We start from the raw sequence: 23,673 nt of genomic DNA, 5'->3' as shown, positions 1-23,673 counted from the left end.
GCTGCAAGGAAGCTCTACAAAGATCTAAATCTTGACTGTGACCAAATGGAAAGTGTGAGTGCTGATACGAACACTTCATCCTTTCTTTTAATGTATGTGTTGTGCAATGAGGTATTGTAATCTGTACCCTGGCTAGTTTCTGTCATTCAGCTATATAACGGATTGATCTTTCATGTGAATCTGACCTTCAGAGTATCAGTATAAACTTGATAACTGCACACTAAGTGCCTTAAATTACACCAGAACAGAGATTTAATTAACACTGCGGTGGTCTTTTTTCTGAAAATAAATACAAATGAATTTACTATTTCCTGTTCTATTTCAGGGCATTTGATGTGGAACTTCTTTACATAGCTCAGCTCTTGAAAATACCAATAGCAGAGGTTGCTGTCAACTGGACTGAAATTGATGGTGAGTAAATTGCTTACCCACCTCCCATCCCCTTGAGTGTCAGTCCAGAAAGCAATACCTTTGTATCATCCTCTAGTGACACAAACACTTTTTTCCAAACTTGAGGACCTGTTGCATTGACCCTTCTCCTCATACAGCCCTCCAGTTGTAAAAGACCTGAAGGCAGTAAGGCTGGCCAGCTTCCCTAATGGCTCCACTTCCAGTACTTCCTTTCTCCGGCCCTTTCTTGTGATGGCTCCAAAACTCTCACCTCTCCCATGTACAGGCTCCCCTAGGTCACCCTCTTTGCTTCAGGTTTCTCACAGTGCCTTTTGCTTTCCAGCTTGTAGGGAACTCTGCTATAAGATACAGAGAGAGCACATTCTACCTAGCATGATGTCTAGCCCTATTGAAGAAGGGTTAGTTAAATTGTTTGCAAAAAGAAAAGGAGTACTTGTGGCACCTTAGAGACTAACCAATTTATTTGAGCATAAGCTTTCGTGAGCTACAGCTCACTTCATCGGATGCATACTGTGGAAAATACGGAAGATGTTCTTACACATACAAACCATGAAAAAATGGGTGTTTACCACTACAAAAGGTTTTCTCTCCCCCCACCCCACTCTCCTGCTGGTAATAGCTTATCTAAAGTGATCACTCTCCTTACAATGTGTATGATAATCAAGGTGGGCCATTTCCAGGACAAATCCAGGTTTTCTCCCCACCCCCACCCCCTTTTTTTTTCCACACACACAGACCCACCCTCCTGTTGGTAATAGCTTATCTAAAGTGATCACTCTCCTTACAATGTGTATGATAATCAAGGTGGGCCATTTCCAGCACAAATCCAGGGTTTAACAAGAATGTCTGAGGAAAGGGGGCGGGGGGGGGGAAAGCGGGCTAGGAAAAAACAAGGGGAAATAGGTTACCTTGCATAATGACTTAGCCACTCCCAGTCTCTATTCAAGCCTAAGTTAATTGTATCCAATTTGCAAATGAATTCCAATTCAACAGTCTCTCGCTGGAGTCTGGTTTTGAAGTTTTTCTGTTGTAATATCGCAACTTTCATGTCTGTAATCGTGTGACCAGAGAGATTGAAGTGTTCTCCGACTGGTTTATGAATGTTATAATTCTTGGCATCTGATTGGTGTCCATTTATTCTTTTACGTAGAGACTGTCCAGTTTGACCAATGTACATGGCAGAGGGGCATTGCTGGCACATGATGGCATATATCACAGTGGTAGATGTGCAGGTGAACAAGCCTCTGATAGTGTGGCTGATGTTATTAGGCCCTGTGATGGTGTCCCCTGAATAGATATGTGGGCACAGTTGGCAACGGGCTTTGTTGCAAGGATAGGTTCCTGGGTTAGTGGTTCTGTTGTGTGGTATGTGGTTGCTGATGAGTATTCGCTTCAGGTTGGGGGGCTGTCTGTAGGCAAGGACTGGCCTGTCTCCAAGATTTGTGAGAGTGTTGGGTCATCCTTCAGGATAGGTTGTAGGGTTTGTGCTAGTGCTTTTAAGATTGTGTCTTGAGTGATTTTAGGAAAGAAAAACAAACACATGCTTTCTTCCAATTACCTTTGCTCAGGTTCTAACTCTAGTTGCCTGAACAAAGTGTGATTTATTGTCCAGCAGTAAATTTGTGTACATATGCCACTGTAGCATATGTTGAGCCACTATCTATTTCTGACCTAGAATGTCCCACTCTCAGTATAATTTCAAATATAATTTAAATTATAAAGCATTAACTTTTCACGTGGAAATGTTTATTAAAGTCAAGGGCTAAATCATGGTGCTGAATAAGCTAACAATGCAGATGTTCTCTGGTTAAATCTATCTTATTGATGTTAACTTTATTGAAGGTGAACACTTGTTTAAACATTGTCCCTCTGATTTTTTTGTATCTTTTATTAACCATAGGTTCGAAACTGGTTCCTTTTTGGAGCTGGCTGCAGATGGGCAGGGATCTTCTTTTTATACGACTGAGGTATTTGACTGGTGCCTGGCGTCTCGAAACAAGCAAATCTAATTAGGTTATTTACATTCTCCAAATGCATTATTACACATAATGGAGCATGAGAACTATTTCGAGTGAACTAAAATGTTGAAGAAAGCTGAGGTTACTCTTCATTGCTGCTGTTATGTATTGCATTTTTGCAATGTACGTATATTTTATAAAATTGCCGATAGTCAAATGTTTCTATAACCTGAAAGAAAAAGCATCTTTAAATGACATACGTTTTGATCCCAGCATCTGTTTTTTCTTTTGTTCTGTAGCAGCTTTAAAGGTTCTTGCATAAATTCACCCAGATTAAATAAACAAATCTGATTTTGTCTCACTGTGCACTTGGAATTCCCGTTAATGCACATTAAAAGGAGCCCATATCCCATGAAGTGCAATATTGTGGATGACCAAAGCCCTTTTTGTTTCTGTGTATTTGAACACACACACATGTTGTGATTTGGAATTGGTAATAGCGGTATTAAATTACTTCTATGGATTTAGGCTATTATTTTAAATCTTTAAATGGTATGGTTGATATTAATGGATTTTACTGTGTTATACAACGAATGCGCTATTTTCCTGAGAACTTGTTCAGTAATCTCATAAAATTCCAATTGTAATCTATCTTGACCTGCAATTTAGAACACTTAAGTCTGAGATCTTACTTCATATTCACTCCCCATGGACCATAACATTTCCAAAAGAAAGCACATTTAATTTTAAAATGCTCTCTTTTACAATGAGATACAATCTGGCCATTCAGGTGAATACTGTATGTACTAGACTGGGAGCCTCAAGAACTGTTGTACAGAGGCCAGGGAGAAAGTAGTTTGATACTAACAGACTGACACCTTGGAGTTGCTGGGGGTCGTGTGTGTTAAGGATGTTTGGTTTTTAGCTGTGAAGGTCATGAGCTTTCCGCTTTAAGGGCTGGGCTTTCTATTGATAAAGTATCTCAACCTATCATGGAGCATAACTTACAAATGAGTTTTTTTGACATTTGCCGTTTTAGATTGCCAAACAAGTAAACCAGTTTCTTGAAGCTACCATAAAGGGTAATACGTTTCCCACTTTGTTAAGAATTTGTTCCCATGAGCTTGTTTAAAGCAAAGAAAATGGAGTGTACAACCAGTTGTACTTTCAGATATGTTAAGTTGGAATCTGTCTCTTCTCCTTTTACAAGTTGTTATACACTTCTAGGGTTTGGTTACCTCAGTTTTCTGGAGGATGAAGTAGTACTGAAATAAAATCTCAATGAACATGTTCAGTTTTTGTTTTGTAGTCTTCACTTCCTTTGGTGTTCTGGTCCATATAGATCTGTCACTTCTGCCGAATGAGTTATGTGACTGGTTGCTGCATTAACCAGAATAAAGTGATAACTGCTCACTTGTGGTAAGTGTTCTATGCACTACTGATGTGATAGGCAGGGCTGGTAGTATCACCTGTTAAGGTTGTTTGATGTTTCCCATGAAAAGATCATGTTCTCAGAAGCTTATAACTTTCTCAAACTAACCATTTGGGCTGCAGTTTTCCATGCAAGGTGTCTGCCTCAGTCTGATTTTGAAAACTTCAACTGATTATTTTTGGCAGCTTCTTAGAAAGAGGCTAGGGGAATTCAGTTGTTGGGTTTTTCTTTAAACCAAGAAAACTACACACAAAATACCTGCATTAAAAGAATATTAGTAAGCAATCCTTCCAGATTAAATATCACAGGATTTGTCGGTAAAAACCATTATATTAGATTATGGAAATTACTATGCATTTGAGCAACACTGATCATAAATCTGTGTATAACAAAATTAAAATGAGAGGCTTAAATAATCAGATCTCATCATGAAGCTGGCAAAAAACAAACTTCAAAATTATTTGTTTCACAGCTTTCAGAATTGACCTACTTTCATTTCTCTAAAATTTTCTGCAGGACTTTAATCAATATCTTCAGGTTTTGAATCATTATCCAAATGTTTCTTTTCCTGAAAATAGTTTTCAGTAATGAAGGTTCCAGTAAACGAAAAACATCAGTGATTTTGAAAACGTTGGACAAAAATTGATAAATGTGGCAGAAAGTTTTGCAAAAGAGAATTTTTAATAAAAAGCTGTCAAATTTATCAAAAGTTTTTTTCACTGGCCATTTTCTGTAGAAAAATAGCCTTTCAAAAAGAAAACAATAAATTCTTTAAATTTTGACAAGCCCTAAAATTCATCTAATTCTTTTACTCAGGATTCTTCCATTGTTATTGGATAATATGAAGCAATGGTGGAGCAGAGACTCCATCATTAAGAATGTGTATAGATATCCATTGTAATGCAACTTCACAATAAACTTTTCCCTGACGTTTTCCATATGTTGTCTTTTAGCACACTCCCCTTATATATAATCTGACAAGACATTTGGATCATGACTGCTGCAGGAAAAAAGCCTGAGTAGTAATTCTGTTCTGTTAATAAAATATTCTCAATTTTTTTAGTAGCTTGACCTGGAAATTACAAATTTGGTCTGAAAAAAGTTCATATGCAGCATTTTTGGAACAGTTGGAGAGTTAATTTTGAAACTGTTCACTACAGTTGGTCTGTCTTGAGGGTGCCACACATTTTCTGAAGTCCACAAAGCTCCTGGTGGAGTCTGAAGTCTACATGCTCTCCTGCAGAGAGGAGATAGGGATTTAATTGCTAAACCGTTCCAAATGTGGCTCAGCAGAGGCAAGAGATTCCAAGAACACCCATTACAAGTGAGTAACTGCCTTTTTATTGTGTTTGACAATAAAATGACATAATTCTGATACTTCGTGGGAGTTTGTTTATTCCAGTAAAGGACAGTGATTCACTTTGATCTTTTTTGATAGATAACCTTTTCTGCAGATACACAGTACATCACAGGCCAAATCCATCACTGGTATAACTCCTGAATTTAGCTCTATATTCTCAGTCCAGGGGCTCAATGACACTGCAGCATTATTTCAGGGCAATGCACCTGGGCACAAGTAATAAAGCAATTTCAATCCATTTGGAATGCGCAGAATGAACAAAATGATGAAGTGTCAGCAGCGAAAGGCAGGAGATGGCTCCAGTTCATTCTGCAGAACTCTATTCAATATACCAGTTACAGAATTCAAAACAAATATCTGAGGACATTCCCATACCAACTGGCAACAAATGCCCAGATTAGTTTTACAACTAGTTTTTACACAGGTGTGATGCAAATTTAAACTGAATTAATGTTTGAAAAGTACAGATACATCCTGAGCTGTGGCATACACACCTTCAATATCTATTCTTGAATCCCTATACTAGTATTGCTTCTACCCATAATTATCAATTTACCATGTACCCAAGAGTGTGCTAGATGTTCACAGACAGAAAAGTTACAATCTACAAATAGATCAAATACAGGCAAGAGAATGGGAGAACATAATTTTTCTTTATCCCAATGGTTATTTACTACATATATTTTAACATTTGTCCCTTAGCCTTTGTTTAACATTGTCATATTAAGCCCCAGCCTCTCTTTCTTACTGTTGCTATTTTTTTCAATATTATATAAAATAAAACATACATCTGAGATCATATCCTGACAGCCACCCTCACCTGTGAATCTATTTAAAAGATTGATCGCTGGAAGGGGAAATAGAACATGTATAGCTGTACTGTACATTATTCTACATTTCACCATTTTTATTACCATGAACCATTTCTGCCTTCTATTTGTAATTATAGTTATGTGATTGTCAAGCTGCTCATTTAGATATGTTTAGACAATTATCCTTTTCTGATTTTTTTTTTTTAAGCCCCCTTGCCTTCAAGCATTCTGCAAACCCTAGTACTTGCATTCGAGCACTCTGCAAATCCATAGTAATACTTCTGGGGCTAAGAACAAATCCGTTTTTAACTTGTCAATATAGTGTGCCAGATTTTTAGCAGGCTCCCAATCCTTTCAACAACTTCATACATAAGCATTTATTTACATGCTGTAAATGAGATAAATGCTGAGTGCATACCTGCCTTTTCCAAAGTGTGCAAGTGTTTCATTTCCCTGAAACAGAGATGAACTGTAGTGAATGTTCCGGTAATAAGCCTGCATACTTACCATAGGGTAGCCCATTCAGTTTAAAGGAGCATTAGAGGGTTCAGCTTCACTTGGGGTCTCACCCATCTCACCAAAGACATTAACTTGATCAGAATAACATTTCATCTTTTAAATGCATGATGCTGCAGTACAAAAGAGATATTTTGAAAGATGTTCGATATTGCAGTCCTGGTAACATTTTCATTGTTCTTAGGATGGTTTTGCCAATAATTTTCTGGGGAAATCTATTCAATAACTTATTTTCTAACATTATTATCTTAGCCTCCTAAATCCATATTTAGGCACCTTAACGAGTGACCCTATTTTTCAAACATGCTGAGCACCCTGCAGCAGACACTGAAGACCATGAGAGCAGCTTCATGCTCAGCACCTTTGAAAATCAGGTTACTTGTTTAGGACTGATGTGAATTGAAGAGCCACTTTGAAAATCTTGGGCATTGGGTTCCCAAATGACTTTCTCAGCTTTCAGTGTCCATGTAGCGAACACGTCAGACAAAATTTGACTGATGAAACAACATGCAAAACAGATAAACGGGCGTTGTCACCTATGTTGTTTAATAATTCGGGAAGTTTCACTTTTGTCTTTGGCACGTATCCATGCATAAAAATATTTGATGCACCATTTACAGTAACTATACAAAAGATGACCTGAAGAAGAGCTCTGATTAAGCTCCAAAGCTTCTCTCATTAACAGAAGTTGGTCCAATAAAAGATATTACCTCACCCACCTTTTCTCACTTACAGTAAAGTTAGTTGCAGAGGAACCTTGCTAGACAATTACTGTGAGGGGCTTTGCAGAGCAAGTAGTATTATACCCCTTTTCATCAGTTCTCTAGTCTGTCTGAAGCAAATTGTTCAGACAGTCCAGTTAGTACTAGCTCTACCAAGAGGTTTGAATATAACTTGATCCAGTTAATAGAGCTTCAGCTAATGTGGTTTTTACATATAGTTGAATCTAAAACAAAAAATCACAGTGAACTGAATGTATTGCCTTTTTGGTATTTAAAGTAACAACAAAAATTATTTTCCAAAATTTTACCTGAGCAAGATGAGATGACACATTCCTTAAAGCATTAGGGGTAACTGGCAGTGCTGTATTATTAACCTTGCTAGCAATAGTGAGGCTGAACTGATGTGAACAATGATGCGAAATTTTTGAAAAATTCCCATGTAGAGGGTGCTCTTCCTGAGTTTCCTCATCTGGAAAACGTTTACCTACCTCATTCATGTGGTGTTTGGTGATCCTGGAATGAAAGATACTACTAAAGAGTTTGAGTGGCAGCTGTGTTAGTCTGTATCAGCAAAAAGAACAAGGAGTATTTGTGGCACCTTAGAGACGAACACATTTATTTGGGCATAAGCTTATACTAAAGAGTAATTAGCAGGGAAACTATGCTGTCTTTATCAGCTTTTCCTTCCCTCACACCCACACACCACACAAAGAAACAGCTGAGAAGAGAGCAAGTTTCCCTGCCTAAAAAAAACCACTTATCTGAGTCCCAAAGAAGGTCTAACACATGAGCCATTAAGAAACCTTTCAGTCTCACTTCAAGAGAGTATCAGCTTCCTAAAATTCCTATCTCCACTGGCACCGATGGTCTCACTTCCAACACCTTGTATCTATCCCACTGGTAATCCCAGCAGTATTACATATGATTCCAGCGGCCCAACAGGAGAGAAAGCGTCCACCCGTGATGCCAGTTGGTCCTGGCTTATTCCTGAGCCCAAAGATGCTAGTAATGGGACAAAGGGGCACCTACCTGGGCTTAGGCAGCACTGTACTAGCTGCAGTTCTAGTGGTACAGTTACTGGATGTGTGTAAATAAAATATGGGTGTTTAGGGGATAGCATAAAAAACGGCCCCTTTAGCGATTAGAGCTTTTATAAATGGCAAAGAGTTTCATTCTAAATTCTAAGCCCCATTACATATAAATATGCTTAGAAGGATTAGATTTTTATCAATAAAAGTCAATAAACATTGATTTCGCTGTACACAGACTGACGAAAAAATATTTCCATCAATAATAATTGAAATTTACAGCTAGGCACGGGAAGAAAAATGCTGCTTGAGAACTTTATTAGAGTTTGATTTAAGGCTATTTATTTTGTGTATTTTGATATGTGATGTTGACAATGTGTGTTAAAGCTTTCAATTTTTACATCTCAGTGTCTGCTGTCATTAAATAATTATTGTCTGACACCTCCCCCCCATAATTTCCCACAACTATGAAAATTTAAATTGAAAAAAAAATGCCTAAAAACAAGCATTGACATTATCTGTCAAATTTATAAAAAAAAAAAATAAAAATCAAAGTCGGCCAAGCCTACATATAAACTTGTCTGGGTTGAGGATTTTATATTCTATAAGGTTATTTCAGGGGGAACAGGTGTGGTATAGTGGACTGAGTCAAGAAATCTGGGTTGTGCTTCAAGTAATTGTCCACGTGGATTCCACTTCTGACATGCATGCCCCCTGTGAGACTGGATTGGAGCATCTCTTGGGGTTGCCCCTGTGCCCTGCATAGCCTTGCACTTCCCCACCTGAGGGCATAAAGGGCTGAACAGCCCCAAAAGCCCTTCAGTTGCCCCTGAGAGCAAAATGGAACCCTGCAGCATTCCCTTCTCTGCACACTGTTTCATCTCTTATTCTTTCTAGTTCTCATTGTTACTGTTAATTAGCTGTAGTTATGAAAGTTGTGCACTTTAGAATAGTGTAGCTTTACTGCTCATTGTCAAAAAAGACAAAGGCAGAAAGAAACTTCAACTTTAGAGAAGTTGCTCTGAGTACCGGAGCTCTCCCGAGGTAGCGGAATCCAAATTTTAAGGACTTAAACCCTGTCTCTTTTGTGAGGCAGCTATTCCTATCAATGGTGGCACTAAGAGCCCTTCTGCCTCAGTGAAATGCATATCCCCAATAAATGCTCCATATGTTCCTCTTTTTCTATGAGGTCACAAACAGTAAGGAAATCCCTCCTTAATTTTTTCCTCTTGGAGTATTCCTTGAGGGTCTCCTCTGAGCCTCATGGGAAGAATACCACCAAACCCGAGCAGACCATCTCTGCAAGTGCTCTGGTAAGCTGCGGGTCTACCCCAAGCTCGAGGGCTCACTCATCCTCGAGAAAGTCTCATTTGTCGACTATGGAGTCAGTCAGTTACTAAGCCCTCCTCTGCCTCCTCTTCAGAAGAAAGGGATCAGGAAAAACACCACTTAGGGTGACCGCCGAGACAGGTCTCCCTCCCTGGGACCAGGTACATCCAAGCCAGGAGGCAGTTCAAGGTCTTCCTGACACCTCGGCACTGATGGATCACCAAATGACCCCATCAACACCTTAAGGAGCCTATCTGTGCCTCTACAGTTCTTCCATTGCTCCTGCCTCTAGAGTCAGGTCTCCCTCTCCACATATACCGTCTCATGAGAGTCAGTGATACATGGTACATCACACATCAGGAGCAGGACATAGATGACCATCACATCCCAATGAAGATAGCCTCCTTTTTGCCCAATGAAGCTTTTCACTGAAGCCATCCCAACCCAGCCAAATGACTACCATATTTTTCAAGACCTTTTATGGCAAGTGGCCAATACCCTGAAAATTCCAATAGAGAGCGTGCAGGAAAAAAATCACACAAACTGTTAGACGTCCTACATTCCTCAGTCCCTCATAGACTGGCAATGCCAACAAATGATGGCTTGCTGGAACGAGTTAAGGACCTTTGGCAAATCCCAGCTTCAACCCCAGGATCTTTGGTGACTGCAGCAGACCACAAAAGGTCTATGCAGCAGGGACCAAGCAAAATGATACCGTGGGATAAGGTTCCAAATAAGTTTGACTGTCTGGAAGGCTTATTCCTCAGCCAGCTTATAGATGTGCATATCAAACTCCAGGTGCTGCTGGCTAAATAGGACTTCCTAAACTCAGACCGATTGTCACAGTTTGTGGAAAGGATCCCACAGGAGCACAGGGAGGAGCTAAAGCAACCAGTAGTCCCCACCTCTCTTCAGGCTGCTCTCAATACCTCTGACACAGCAGTGCAGCCTATGGGAACCTCATCACCGTGTGCAGGGTTCCATGGTTGAGTTTGTGGGGATATCAAAAGAGGTACAATCAACCATCAAGTACCTACCTTTTGAATGGTATGACCTTTTCAACATGCACACCAATGAAGCCTTGTACACTTTAAAGGACTCGAAAGCCACTCTGCAGTCCCTGCAAGTGGACACACTAGCCCTAAGAAGAAAGCATTTAGGGTAGCTCTGAGGCCTATGACAGAGGCAGACTTCCTTCCACTACTGTGGCCAACAGAGGTCTTCAGAGCCTTCCAGAAAGAGACAAATGTTCCAGAAGAAGAGTCTCTCTGCCTTTTGCTCTTCTGCCACACTTTCACCTCATACTTCCAATTCAGCCCAATATGATTATGCAGAGTGAAGGCCAGCGTCTACACCCACACCAAGCATCGCTGCATCTTACAGCCGGATACTGGCTGGCCACAGACAGAAACTACTCTACTGAAGTCCAGAACATTTTGGCTTGTACTTACCAAGCAAAGTGGAAGAGGTTCTGTATTTGAGCACTATAAAGACCCCACTTCGAAACCCCACAAGTAACCCCTATTCTAGTTTACTTGTTAAGCCCTAAAGCATTCAGGACTCGCCATGAGTTCCATAAGAGTCCATTCAGCAGAAACTTCTGCTCATTGACCTCCCATAGAGGGTCACACAGTCTTCACACACCCAACAGTTTGGTAGGTTCCTCAAGCTTCTCAATCACGTCTCCTTCAGTTAGAGAGAGTGCTGAACAAATCAATTCCCAGCTCCACGGAGCTATTATGCATGTATTTGGGGAATACAATCTTTACATTTAGTGGCAGTTTATAATGTCATAAGACATTAATTAATGTGTGAGAGAATGCTTTTATTTTTTTCCATAATCTCACCCTCCCCAAACAATTACAATACTTCTCGAAAGGAAATAATTTTTTAAGCTATAAATATGTGCACATATAAGAACATAAGAATGGCCATACTGGGTCAGACCAAAGGTCCATCCAGCCCAGTATCCTGTCTACCAACAGTGGCCAATGCCAGGTGCCCCAGAGGGAGTGAACCTAACAGGTAATGATCTAGTGATCTCTCTCCTGCCATCCATCTCCACCTTCTGACAGACAGAGGCTAGGGACACCATTCCTTACCCACCCTGGCCAATAGCCATGAATGGACTTAACCTCCATGAATTTATCCAGTTCTCTTTTAAACCCTGTTATAGTCCTAGCCTTCACAACCTCCTCAGGCAAGGAGTTCCACAGGTTGACTGTGCACTGAGTGACGAAGATCTTCCTTTTATTTGTTTTAAACCTGCTACCCATTAATTTCATTTGGTGGCCCCTAGTTCTTATATTATGGGAACAAGTAAATAACTTTTCCTTACTCACTTTCTCCACACCACTCATGATTTTATAGACCTCTATCATATCCCCCCTTAGACTCCTCTTTTCCAAGCTGAAAAGTCCTAGCCTCTTTAATCTCTCCTCATAGGGGACCCGTTCCCAACCCCTAATCATTTTAGTTGCCCTTTGCTGAACCTTTTCTAATGCCAGTATATCTTTTTTGAGATGAGGGGACCACATCTGTATGCAGTATTCAAGATGTGGGCGTACCATGGATTTATATAAGGGTAATAAGATATTCTGTCTTATTCTCTATCCCTTTTTTAATGATTCCTAACATCCCGTTTGCTTTTTTGACTGCGGCTGCACACTGCGTGGACGTCTTCAGAGAACTATCCACGATGACTCTAAGATCTTTCTCCCGATTAGTTGTAGCTAAATTAGCCCTCATCATATTGTAGGTATAATTGGGATTATTTTTCCAATGTGCATTACTTTGCATTTAGCCACAATAAATTTCATTTGCCATTTTGTTGCCCAATCACTTAGTTTTGTGAGATCTTTTTGAAGTTCTTCACAGTCTGCTTTGGTCTTAACTATCCTGAGCAGTTTAGTATCATCTGCACTTTGCCACCTCACTGTTTACCCCTTTCTCCAGATCATTTAGAATAAGTTGAAAAGGATTGGTCCTCGGACTTACCCTTGGGGAACACCACTAGTTACCCCTCTCCATTCTGAAAATTTATGATTTATTCCTACCCTTTGTTCCCTGTCTTTTAACCAGTTCTCAATCCATGAAAGGATCTTCCCTCTTATCCCATGACAACTTAATTTACATAAGAGCCTTTGGCGAGGGACCTTGTCAAAGGCCTTCTGGAAATCTAAGTACACTATGTCCACTGGATCCCCCTTGTCCACATGTTTGTTGACCCCCTCAAAGAACTCTAATAGATTAGTAAGACACAATCTCCCTTTACAGAAACCATGTTGACTTTTGCGCAACAATTTATGTTCTTCTGTGTGTCTGACAATTTTATTCTTTACTATTGTTTCAACTAATTTGCCCGGTACTGACGTTAGTCTTACCGGTCTGTAATTGCCAGGATCACCTCTAGAGCCCTTCTTAAATATTGGCGTTACATTAGCTATCTGCCAGTCATTGGGTGCAGTAGCTGATTTAAAGAACAGGTTACAAACCAGAGTTAATAGTTCCGCAATTTCACATTTGAGTTCTTTCAGAATTCTTGGGTGAATGCCATCTGGTCCCAGTGACTTGTTACTGTTAAGTTTATCAATTAATTCCAAAACCTCCTCTAGTGACACTTCAATCTGTGACAATTCCTCAGATTTGTCACCTACAAAAGACGTCTCAGGTTTGGGAATCTCCCTAACATCCTCAGCCGCTATAACCTCATCCTATAACCACTTGGTACTAATTACAATTTACAGTCAATGCAGAGCAGAAAGAATACTTAAGAATCAGGATGGAAGGGTTAATAGCTATCTATGGTGGGATTTTCAATAGCACTTAAGTGACTTAGGAGAACAAGTCCCTTGAATAGTCCTTGCAATAAGTTAACTCTTTCTTATGAGTTTCATGTTATACATTTACAATGGGAGGCAGATCATGGACTTAACTTTCGGGCAGGTCTAGAGATGATTTTCCCAGTTGGAGAGGTTTTTATGATTACCCGTGTATATAGTTGAATGCTGTGCAGTCCTTGTTCCGTGCAATAAGCCAGTGATTCTCAACCATGGGTTTGGGGCCACCTGGGGGGCCCTGAGCAAGTTTCAGGGGGTCCACGAAAATAAACCACAGAGCAGGATCGGCGTTAGACTTGTGGAGGCCCAGGGCAGAAAGCCGAAGCCTGAGCCCTGCCGCCCGGGGCTGAAGCCCAAGCCCAAGCCCAGCCACACAGGGTTGAAGCTGCAGCCTGAACAGCTTAGCTTCGTGGGGCTGCCTGTGCTGTCAGGCCCCTGGCCATTCCCCTGCTTGCTACCCCCTAATGCTGGCCCTGGCTTTTAATCTACTGGATATGCAGAAAAACCATTATTGTAGCAACGGTGAGCCGAGGAATTTTTATAGTATGGTGGGGGTGGGGGGGCTCAGAAAGAAAAAGGTTGAGAACCCCTGCAATAAACATTCATCTAGCTGTAAATGAGCCATGTGCCCAAAATGTGTGTTGTCCTTGTAGATTGTCAGAAGCTTAGGAAAACTAATTGGCTCCAGTTTCCTAGTGTTTTGCATTAGACGGAGGTTGTGCCTTAGTCGAGTAACATTTTATACCATTAGTCCCTGGATCCTGTAATCTGATCTGCGTGGATGGACCACGGTACGTCTGCGGCACTCCACTGATTTCTGCGGGACTCTGCTCAGCGTTAAGAGCTAACCCACACAGATCAGACAGCAGAATCAGAACCCTAGAGGGTAGTCCTAGCAGCCCTTTGTTTTCCACTGCAGAGGAATAATACATGAACATAGCTTTCGAATACAGAAGCCTTTTAGAAGATTAATTATATGATTGCATTAGTCAGGGATTCTCAAACTTGATGAGGCTCTGGCTCTTTTCCAGTCGCAGTGAACAGTGTGTGAACCTCTTACAGATACAGTGTGTTTTTGGCCCCAAAGTGAAAGCTGACAACTTGAAATATGAATGCTACAACAACACACATGATCACAGAACCACTGATTAATAAAAACCACGGTGGCAAAATATTTCCAGAACAAAGTTTAAATCTTAGGGTATGTGTGATGGGGTTCACTCGCTACTAGGGGTGCCTGGGCCACATCTGGGGATTAGCTCCACTCAAGTCTGATGCCCCCTTCTTTGCACCATGGCCCCTCTCTTTCCAGGAGTCGAGGTGATCCTTTGTGACTCAACCCTCCAGCCAGGTCACTGTAGTCCTCCCCTTCTTCCATCACCTAGCTGTGTCTACACCGGGGCTTAGGTTGGCTTAATAACATCACAAAGGGCATGCCATTTTTCATAGCCCTGAGTGATGTAGTTAAGCTGATTTACCTTTGTAGTGTAGACCAGCCCTTTTATTAGCTGTTTTAGAGCACCAACTCTCAAATGACAATCCATGCACCACTAGTGGTCCATAGAGAGCCAACTGGTCACGTTTTGCTGGCTTGCTCTTTTTTCCAGCTGCTAAACTGCATTTTTTAAAAAAGCTAACAACACATCTAATGCTTTCCTAATTATCTGTCCATCTACCAACTGCTGTAGGGATGTAATACAGTTACAAACAAAAATGGAAGAGGTTCTTGCGATCATGATTGCCTCATGGATCGCCTCCTTTCCCGATCTCTTTATTAATATATAAAAGCTGGAAAAGTATTGCTCCAAAAGCTGGTGACTGTCAAAACAGTAACAGGAGTCTTTCGCCTCTTGATCAGGGTGAATCAATCCCAGCCAGGTGGATCGTGATGAAAGAGGCCTGGAGGCTATCCTAGTGGCCTATGGAAATGAGTTTTTTCAATCCAGTTCCTTATGGACAGGCACCCTCATGACAATAAAGAAACATCACAGAAGCAAAGATGCTTAAGTTAAGGAACAATAGAGTAAGTGTCACAACTCTCTGGTATCCTGGTGTTAAATCACTTCTGGAGAGTAATTTCTTCCATATGGCCCACAAACACCAGTCCATGATATTCAATTGTCCCCCCACCCACACATACACATTTTGCTGGGTCCTCTGTGTCTGTTTTCTAGACTGCACATTTTTGGGGTAGAAAATGCCTTATGTAACTTGTATAGGGATGAGCTCATCAGTATTTGATAATAATAATCACACAAATTCATTTTGGACAGTGCAGCTTGGCTAGAACAGCTGTGATTCCTAGCCAAGTTTCACTGTCCAGAATGAATGTGTGTGATTATTATTAGGGCTTGGTGTCTGTCATGGAGGTCGCGGAAGTCACAGATTCTGTGACTTTCCGCAACCTCCGTGACTTCTGCAGCAGCCAGTGTGACTGACTCCAGAGCCGCCCAAGCAGCTGGCTCCAGGGACAGCCACAACCGCCGCTGCTGGAGCAGCTCTGCAGACAGCCCCCAGGCCCGCTGCACCAGCCACTGCTCGGGCAGCTGGCCCCAGGACCGCCTGAGCAGCACTCCGGGGGGCAGTGGGAGCAGTAGCGTGTGGGCAGTCCCGGAGGTGGCTGGAGCAGCTGCTGCCCTCGGTGGCCCCTGGCAGCTGGTGCTGCTGGCCCCGGGCCCCCTGTAACCATGCCTTTGTGAGTCACAACTGAGAATACCCACATTCAGGACAAACTGCTAAGAAATAGGGCGGCCATCCCCCCAAACTGGAGGTTATTCTCCCGTGAGATATACCAAACCGGCAACACAAGTAAACTTCTGTTTCACCACACTGGCTAACAAGAAGTCAGAACAGCAGTTTCCTTAGGCATTCCAGTCCTTGTATCACCACCAAAAATGCTAGACTTATATAAGAGTGGTTCTTTAAAACCAATTTCATCAAATAACAGATTCTTCTGATCCCAAAGGACCAGCCACACACCCAGGTCAATATACAACTCAGATCTTACCCCAAAATCATGCTGTTGCCAATCCTTTAGTATCTAAAGATAGAAAGGTAGAAAGAAACAAAAAAAAAAAAGAAAAGAAAAGGTAGGTGAGAGTTAAAATTGGTTAAAGAAATCAAATACATACAATAATTGCAAATGTCTTGGTTCAGGCTTGTAGCAGTGATGGAATAAACTGCTGGCTTATGTTAAGTCTTTGGCTGCTTCCAAATCATTGGAAGGTCCTCAGTCCCTTGGTTGGAATGCTCCCATTAGTATAAGTTCATAGTCCAAAGGCTTGAGCAAGAAAGAGACAAAATGGAGGTGTTTCTGGGACCTCTTATAGCTTCTGCCATGTGGAGGGAAACCCATTGTTTTAAACAAAGCCCTCAGCACAACCAGTGGAAAATCACCGGTGACAAGATGGGGTTTGGATTCACATGGGCAAGTCACATGTCCACGCATATTTTTGCTTAGTCACAGCAGGAAAGTCCATTATCTGTAGATAGGCATCTCCCATGTTGAGTTAAGTATTCTTTAATGAGCCACTTAATTTGAATACTCCCTTCAAGATGTGCAGGCTAAATACCTTGTGGGCGTTACCCCAAGGGCAAACATTTGAAATACAGGTATAGAGCCAATACTCATAACTTCAAATACAAAAATGATACATGCATACATATAGCATAATTATATTCAGCAAATCATAACCTTTCCATAGACACCTTACTTGACAACCTTTGTACAAGATTTGTTGCAGATATATAATAGTGGTTGCAACAATGATCTATGTGGTCATATTTTAATCAGATAACATCACACACACACACACACAGAGCAGTGGCCTCCCAGCCTCCCAAGGCAGCAGCCCCACCCCCGCCCCCCAGCTAAGATTTAGTCAGAAGTACATAGTTCAAGTCATGGACAGGTCATGGGCCATGAATTTTTGTTTATTGCCCATGACCTGCCTAGGATTTTACTAAAAATATCTGTGACTAAATTGTAGCCTTAATTATCATCAGATACTGATGTGCTCATCCCTATACAGTGACTAGCTAGGAATTGTGCACATCCTATTGTATTTATTCCCATCATTTCCTGCACGACTCCGAACCCCACACCAGCCCGGTTGCTTGCCTCATCAGCTGTAACATCTTGTCTTTTAAACATCTTGCCTTTGGGCCAGGGACTGTCATTTATTATAGGTTTGTACAGCACTTTGCACAATGAGGTGCAACCTGGCTGTGGCCTTTTGCCTCTACCTCAATATATACATTACATAATAATAAAGATCATGCATCTCACCCTGGAACTTAATATTTTACACTGTTGTGGTTGGTTAAACCACTCAAAGGCAGAGATTCACACACTTTGTCACAGCATCCCTATCATAAGGCAAAATAAATAAATGAATACTCTGGCTTCCCTAATTGTAAAAACTGAGGTGCTGACAAAAAATAACTTTTGATGTGTGTGGGCAGATGTCACCCATTTGGGCCGAATATTTTAATTCTGTGAATCCTAAGGCAGGCTGCACCATTTTTTCTTGCTGAGTCCTCAGCAAATGTGGAACCACTGAGTGAATGTTTAAGTGCTTTAAGTAAACTATTCAATACTACACTTTAGTTATTACTCCTGGGGGAATTCTATGCCAAAAAAATTAAAATTCTGCAAAAATTTGCATATTTTAATTTGTCAAACTAATACAATATAATCACGCCAGTTTCAACTATTCTGGAAATTTATTTCAAAATACCTGTCCGCAAGTATGTCTACAACAGTACAGGCAATGAAAAAGATTCAGAAAATGTTTTTTGACAAATAGATGCCTTATTAGACATATTAATACAGAACTTTGAGTAATAATTCATGTAAACTACAATACAGAAATGTATTCCCACACCGCTCAGAAGCGGTGGAAAGACTTGGGGGAGTCAAGGGTAATGGAGGAGCTGAGGGAGAGCGAAGTAATTGCTGGAAAGGAGCCTGGTGTGAACTTGGAGTGTTATTAGATGTGGGTGGGAGAAGTATGGAATAGGTTTTGGGGAGAGGTAGGGATTGTTAGGGAGCCTCCCCCATGCAGACCTTGGCTGACCCCTAGCCTCTCACATTCAGTCAGGCACAGCTGCCCATGTCCCCATGTGTCCCTGCACCCTCACTCCTATTCAGCCCCCACCCCAATCCCCCAGACTGTCCCCCTACTAGCCCTTCTGAACCCCAGTCTGTCACCCCCCACATAACCCCCATGTGCCCTACACTGTCACCCCCACATATACAGTGTCTCCTGACCTGGCCTCACAGGTAGCGTTCTGTGAGGAACGCAGCCTCTTCTCTTCCCTATCTGCAGCTGGGGCTGCTCCCTCCTGGCAGCAGATACTCTCTGTTCTGGTGCCACAATAGCCTCTGGTTGGCAAAAGGTGTAATTACACCACTTCTCCAGCAGAATGTATTTTCTGTAGAGAAAAAAAATTCTGCACAGGACATGAATTCAGCACATGCACAGTGGTGCAGAATTGCCCCAGGAGTAACTCTGTTATGGTGAGCTCTAACCAAAAAAGAAAGATCATTTCTTTTCTTCTGAATTTCCCTGGGCTTCTTTGGGCAGCCTTTGGAAGAGGCTAGAGTTAGCTTAGCCTATAACATGTGTGATTGGGTGCACAACCCCACACTGGGTCCAGAGGGTTTAAAAGGCAATACTGGGCCCATGTAGTCCCACCCCTCCAGCCTGTTGGGCATGCTCTGACTGGAGAAGCAAGTTAAAAGGAGCACAGAAGCTCAGGCAAAGGGTGGTGGACAGGTTACAGGAGAGAGGAATCCTTCTCCAGGCAGAAGAGTGGGCCTGAGAGGAGGCCACAGAGCAGGTAAGACCTCAGGCAGTGCCTTCTCCTACCACTGCCCCCTTTGTGAATCAACAGGTCCTACAGGGTCCTGCTCTTTTGGCTGTAAGGTGATTGACTATTTGGATTACAGGAGTCATGCCCCAAACTGAAAGGATCAATAGGTAGGAAGTAGCCCAAGAAAGGAATTTAGGAATATGTCTACACTACAGTTAGACACCTGTGGCTGACCTGTGCCAGCTGACTTGGGTTTGTGGGTCTCAGACTAAGGGACTGCTTAATTGCGTTGAAGGTATTTGGGCTTGGACTGCAGCTAGAGCTCTTGGGCCCTCCCACCTCTCAGGGTCCTAGAGCCTGGGCTCTTGCCTGAGCCTGAATGTCTACACTACAGTTAAACAGCCCCTTAGCTTGAGCCCTGCATGCCAAGTCAGCTGGCACAGGCCAACTGTGGGTTAACTGCAGTGTAGACATACCCTTAGATTTACTGAAGGGAGGATCCTGGTGGTGTCACTTCCCACAGGACCCTGGGCTGGGATTTGGTGGAAAGGTCTTCCTGCTATACTCCATTTAGGGCCTAGCTCCAGAAGATCCCTGGCTTAAGGTCAAAACAGGTACCACATCACTCTCCCTGAGAGACAAGGGGCTGGAAGTTGGGTGCTCTAATCACTAGGCTGCCTGGCTCTCCAAGCCCCCCTCTCTCTGCATGGCTCTAAGAGCTCATTTAATGAGACCATTCCACCCAGTTCAGAGATTCCCAGCTTCTGGGAAGTCTCCTGACTCCCTTAATTGCTGTTTTGTCTGATTTGTGTACAAAATACGTACATATGAGTCATGTTAATTTCTTGCCGTTTGTGAGGAAAACCTGATACCTTGTGCATACTTGTGGTATTTCTATACACAGTTTACATACTTGTCACCAACCTAGTTTATTTTGCCCTTGATTCTCTTCATACAGAAATTGTTGTTCTAGGGCCTCTTGCTTAATGAGGTGTTTATTCAGCATCTGTGCCTTCTAAATATTTAGAAATAAAGATCATTTTTAGAATTCTTTCCCTTAGTGTTTTCACTAGACAACATAACTTCTTCTGTTTCTTTGATCCTGCAATCCTCTCTTTTTGAATTATTTTTCCCAGCTGCCAAAGAAACAATGTGGGGCTATTTACAAAAAATAAAAAAAAAACCAGTTAAAAAGATATTGGTTGTACACCAAAGAACCCTTCTGAACTATCTGTTTCCTGTGCAGTACAACCTCTGTCTCTGGAGTAACCAAGTTTGTCTTCATTGTACATTCCAATAAGATGTTATTACAGTAGTGACTTTAATTACATTTCTTGCTATTACATTAGTGCATAGTTACATGGGGTTTCATTGGCTCTAAATGTGTTAGTTTGTAGAACATGGTGCCTTTAAGTCTTGTGATAAAGGGAGGGTAAACATCAGAAGACATTTGGCCCTAAATTTATATGCCATTTTACTTTAGATTGGCAATGCTTCTACCTAGGGAACGTGGTCCTAATCCTAAAATACTTTGTGATAAAAGATTTGGAAAATGACAAAATATAAAGTGATGAATAAAAAGAGAATAGCTTTTATACAAGTATACATCTGCATTTTATACAAGTATACATAATGCAAGAGTAGCAGAATTCTAGAAATGTGTGACTGTTTATATGATCAGTTTCAGAGTAGCAGCCGTGTTAGTCTGTATTCGCAAAAAGAAAAGGAATACTTGTGGCACCTTAGAGACTAACAAATTTATTTGAGCATAAGCTTTCGTGAGCAGCTGTAGCTCATGAAAGCTTATGCTCAAATTTGTTAGTCTCTAAGGTGCCACAAGTACTCCTTTTCTTTTTATATTATCAGTGTAAACAAACTGATTTGTTCCATGTTAATCCAATGATCTACCTAGAGATAAGTTTTAGTGGCCCATGTCTAAAGTTGGATCCATTGTCCTAATAGTGAAAATTATCTGGGCTACCAAAGTCGGGAGAAATCTTTGGGGATTACTATAGTCTTCTGCTCCATTTCTTCTGTCTGTATCTGGTTTTTTTCCTCTTCAGATCAATGCCTGTAGAAGAAAACTAGCTCTACTTGTTATGCAGACAAAACTACACAGGATCATTTCAGGGGACAAGACAAGATGTCACGTTTATTATAATACAATTTGATTTATGACCAATAACTAACATCTAATACCTATGTGTATACACACACACCCCAAGTGTTCTGCAGCTGCTGTATAGTTACCAGTCCTGAATGTAGCTTGAGTTTGTGACTTGGGTTCATAGCTTGTGGCGGCTAACTGGCCAGGAAAGCCGGGCATAAGGAAGGGCTGCGTCTCTGTTGGGCATGCACCGACGCCCTTCCATGTTGGCAGCAGAATGTTACTCTCCAAAGTCTTCCATCTCATCCATCCTTTTTTGTAGGTGTTAGTTTGAATCCAGAGTCTATAGGTCTTGCAGTGTCACGCTGCCTCTGGGTTCGGTGTGATTGATCACCCGTCAATTGCAGACATGACTTGCAGCCTAGGACCTGGCTTTGATGTTTCTTCAATTGTACTTTTGTTCTTTTCTTTTTAGGGTGGACTCTTCTTGCTTTGTCAGGGCTGTTGTCTGCATCTTCAGCTGTTGGTGTTTACACTTTATTTCATCAGGACAGGCTGGGGCTGGAGGTTGATTCCATCATCCATACATACCTCATTCACACCTCTAAACTAAACTAATAAGATTACAGCAGGGTTTGGCAAAAATGAAGGTTGCAGCAAGCTTTTACAAAATGGAGTGAGCATTTTAAAATGGAGTTTGGGACAAGTTAAAATGGAGTTTGAGTTACAATATGGACAAGTATAATGAATGACAAACAGTGAACAGAAGTTACACTGTTTCAACATTGTAAGTTTCAGCGATTTAAGCAGCAATTGGATTGAAAGTGAAACTCAATTAGCCAGTTATTGGGGTAATCAGTTTTATGAATGAATGTTTCATTCATAAAACTTTGTTTATGAAGTTATATTAATAAAGTGAACAATTAAAAACAATTTCATTGATCAGTTCTACATACTCTCTGGTACTTTGCCTTTGGTTCCTGTTAAGTGAAATTGACCTGATGTGCACAATCCTAAACAGTTGCCCTCTGGAATGGAGAACAACGGTACAGTGATTTTTTTTTTTTCAGGAGTACAGCATAGGTATTCTGGCTGCCTACCAAATATCAGCTAAGAAGTGATTCAGTAAAATCACAGAAGTATAGGGCTAGAAGGAACCTCAAAACATCTAGTCTAGTCCCCTACACTGAGACAGGATTAAGCATACCTAGACCATCCCTGACAGGTGTTTGAAGGTTTTTAAGAACAGACTAGACAATGATGGGGATCCCTAGGTAACGTGTTCCAGTACTTAACTATCTTTATAGTAAGAAAAAATCTTTCCAACAGCTAACCTGGGTAGCCCTGGCTGCAAACCAAACCAATTACTACTTGTCCTACCCTCAATGGACATGGAGAAATTGATCACCATCCTCTTTATAAGAACCTTTGTACACATTTCAAGACTATATTCCCTCTCAGCCTTCTCTTCTCTAAAGTAAAACATGCCCAATTCTTTGAACCTAAAATGAATAGCTTTGTCTTATTACTTAGTTTCATAGATATCTAATTAATGTAAGAGCTGATAGTATGGTATCTGGCTATTCCCAAAGGACTGAATTTGTCACATCCATAAATGCCAAATCCTGCAACCCTTAGTCAATAAGAGCCTGATACAAAGCCCACTGAAGTAGGTGGAAAGACTTACTGACCTCAAAAGCTTTGGATTAAGTCTTAACTATGTAAACACCTTTCTCTGAAGGATCTTAAAGGGCATTTGTGGCATCAATGGTTCTATAGCAGTGGTTCCCAAACTTGTTCCTCCGCTTGTGCAGGGAAAGCCCCTGGTGGGCCAGGCAGGTTTGTTTACCTGCCGCGTCTGCAGGTTTGGCCAATCGCGGCTCCCAGTGGCTGTGGTTCACTGCTCCAGGCCAATGGGAGCCGCTGGAAGCGGCAGCCAGTACGTCCCTTGGCCCGCGCCGCTCCAGCAGCTCCCATTGGCCTGAAGCAGCGAACTGTGGCACTGGGAGCCGCGATCGGCCAAACCTGCTGAAGCGGCAGGTAAACAAACTGGCCCGGCCCGCCAGGGGCTTTCACAGCACAAGCGGCAGAACAAGTTTGGGAACCACTGTTCTATAGAATAGACATAGCTTTGGTGTATAAGAGAACAGCTATCATTGTTATGGGTGGACAGCTGTTAGCCTCTCTGCTGTGCGCCCCTTACTGAATGAGGGAGGCAACCTAGTGACAGAGGATGTGGGAAAAGCTAATGTACTCAATGCTTTTTTTGCCTCTGTCTTCACGAACAAGGTCAGCTCCCAGACTACTGCACTGCACAGCACAGCATGGGGAGGAAGTGACCA

At 41.7% G+C, this 23,673-nt stretch overlaps 1 protein-coding gene across 2 annotated transcripts in view; it reads left to right on the top strand.

The window, feature by feature from the left end:
- ALG5 (ALG5 dolichyl-phosphate beta-glucosyltransferase) overlaps positions 1-3,954 on the top strand; it is a 48,274-nt gene extending 44,320 nt beyond the window's left edge. Inside the window, exons 8-9 of one of the 2 annotated variants that reach the window (XM_074959869.1) lie at positions 326-411; positions 2,312-3,954. In XM_074959869.1, coding sequence (XP_074815970.1) covers positions 326-411; positions 2,312-2,424 — 199 coding nt within the window. In that variant the 3' untranslated portion in view covers positions 2,425-3,954. The remainder of the gene's footprint in view (positions 1-325; positions 412-2,311) is intronic. The other variant, XM_074959860.1, reaches the window with a different exon arrangement.
- The last annotated feature ends 19,719 nt before the right edge of the window (positions 3,955-23,673 follow it).

Source organism: Natator depressus, chromosome 1 (genome assembly GCF_965152275.1).
Source record: "Natator depressus isolate rNatDep1 chromosome 1, rNatDep2.hap1, whole genome shotgun sequence".
NCBI classification, from domain to species: domain Eukaryota; kingdom Metazoa; phylum Chordata; order Testudines; family Cheloniidae; genus Natator; species Natator depressus.
The sequence above is the reverse complement of the archived record's forward strand: the minus strand, read 5'-3'. Positions and strand labels throughout refer to the sequence as shown.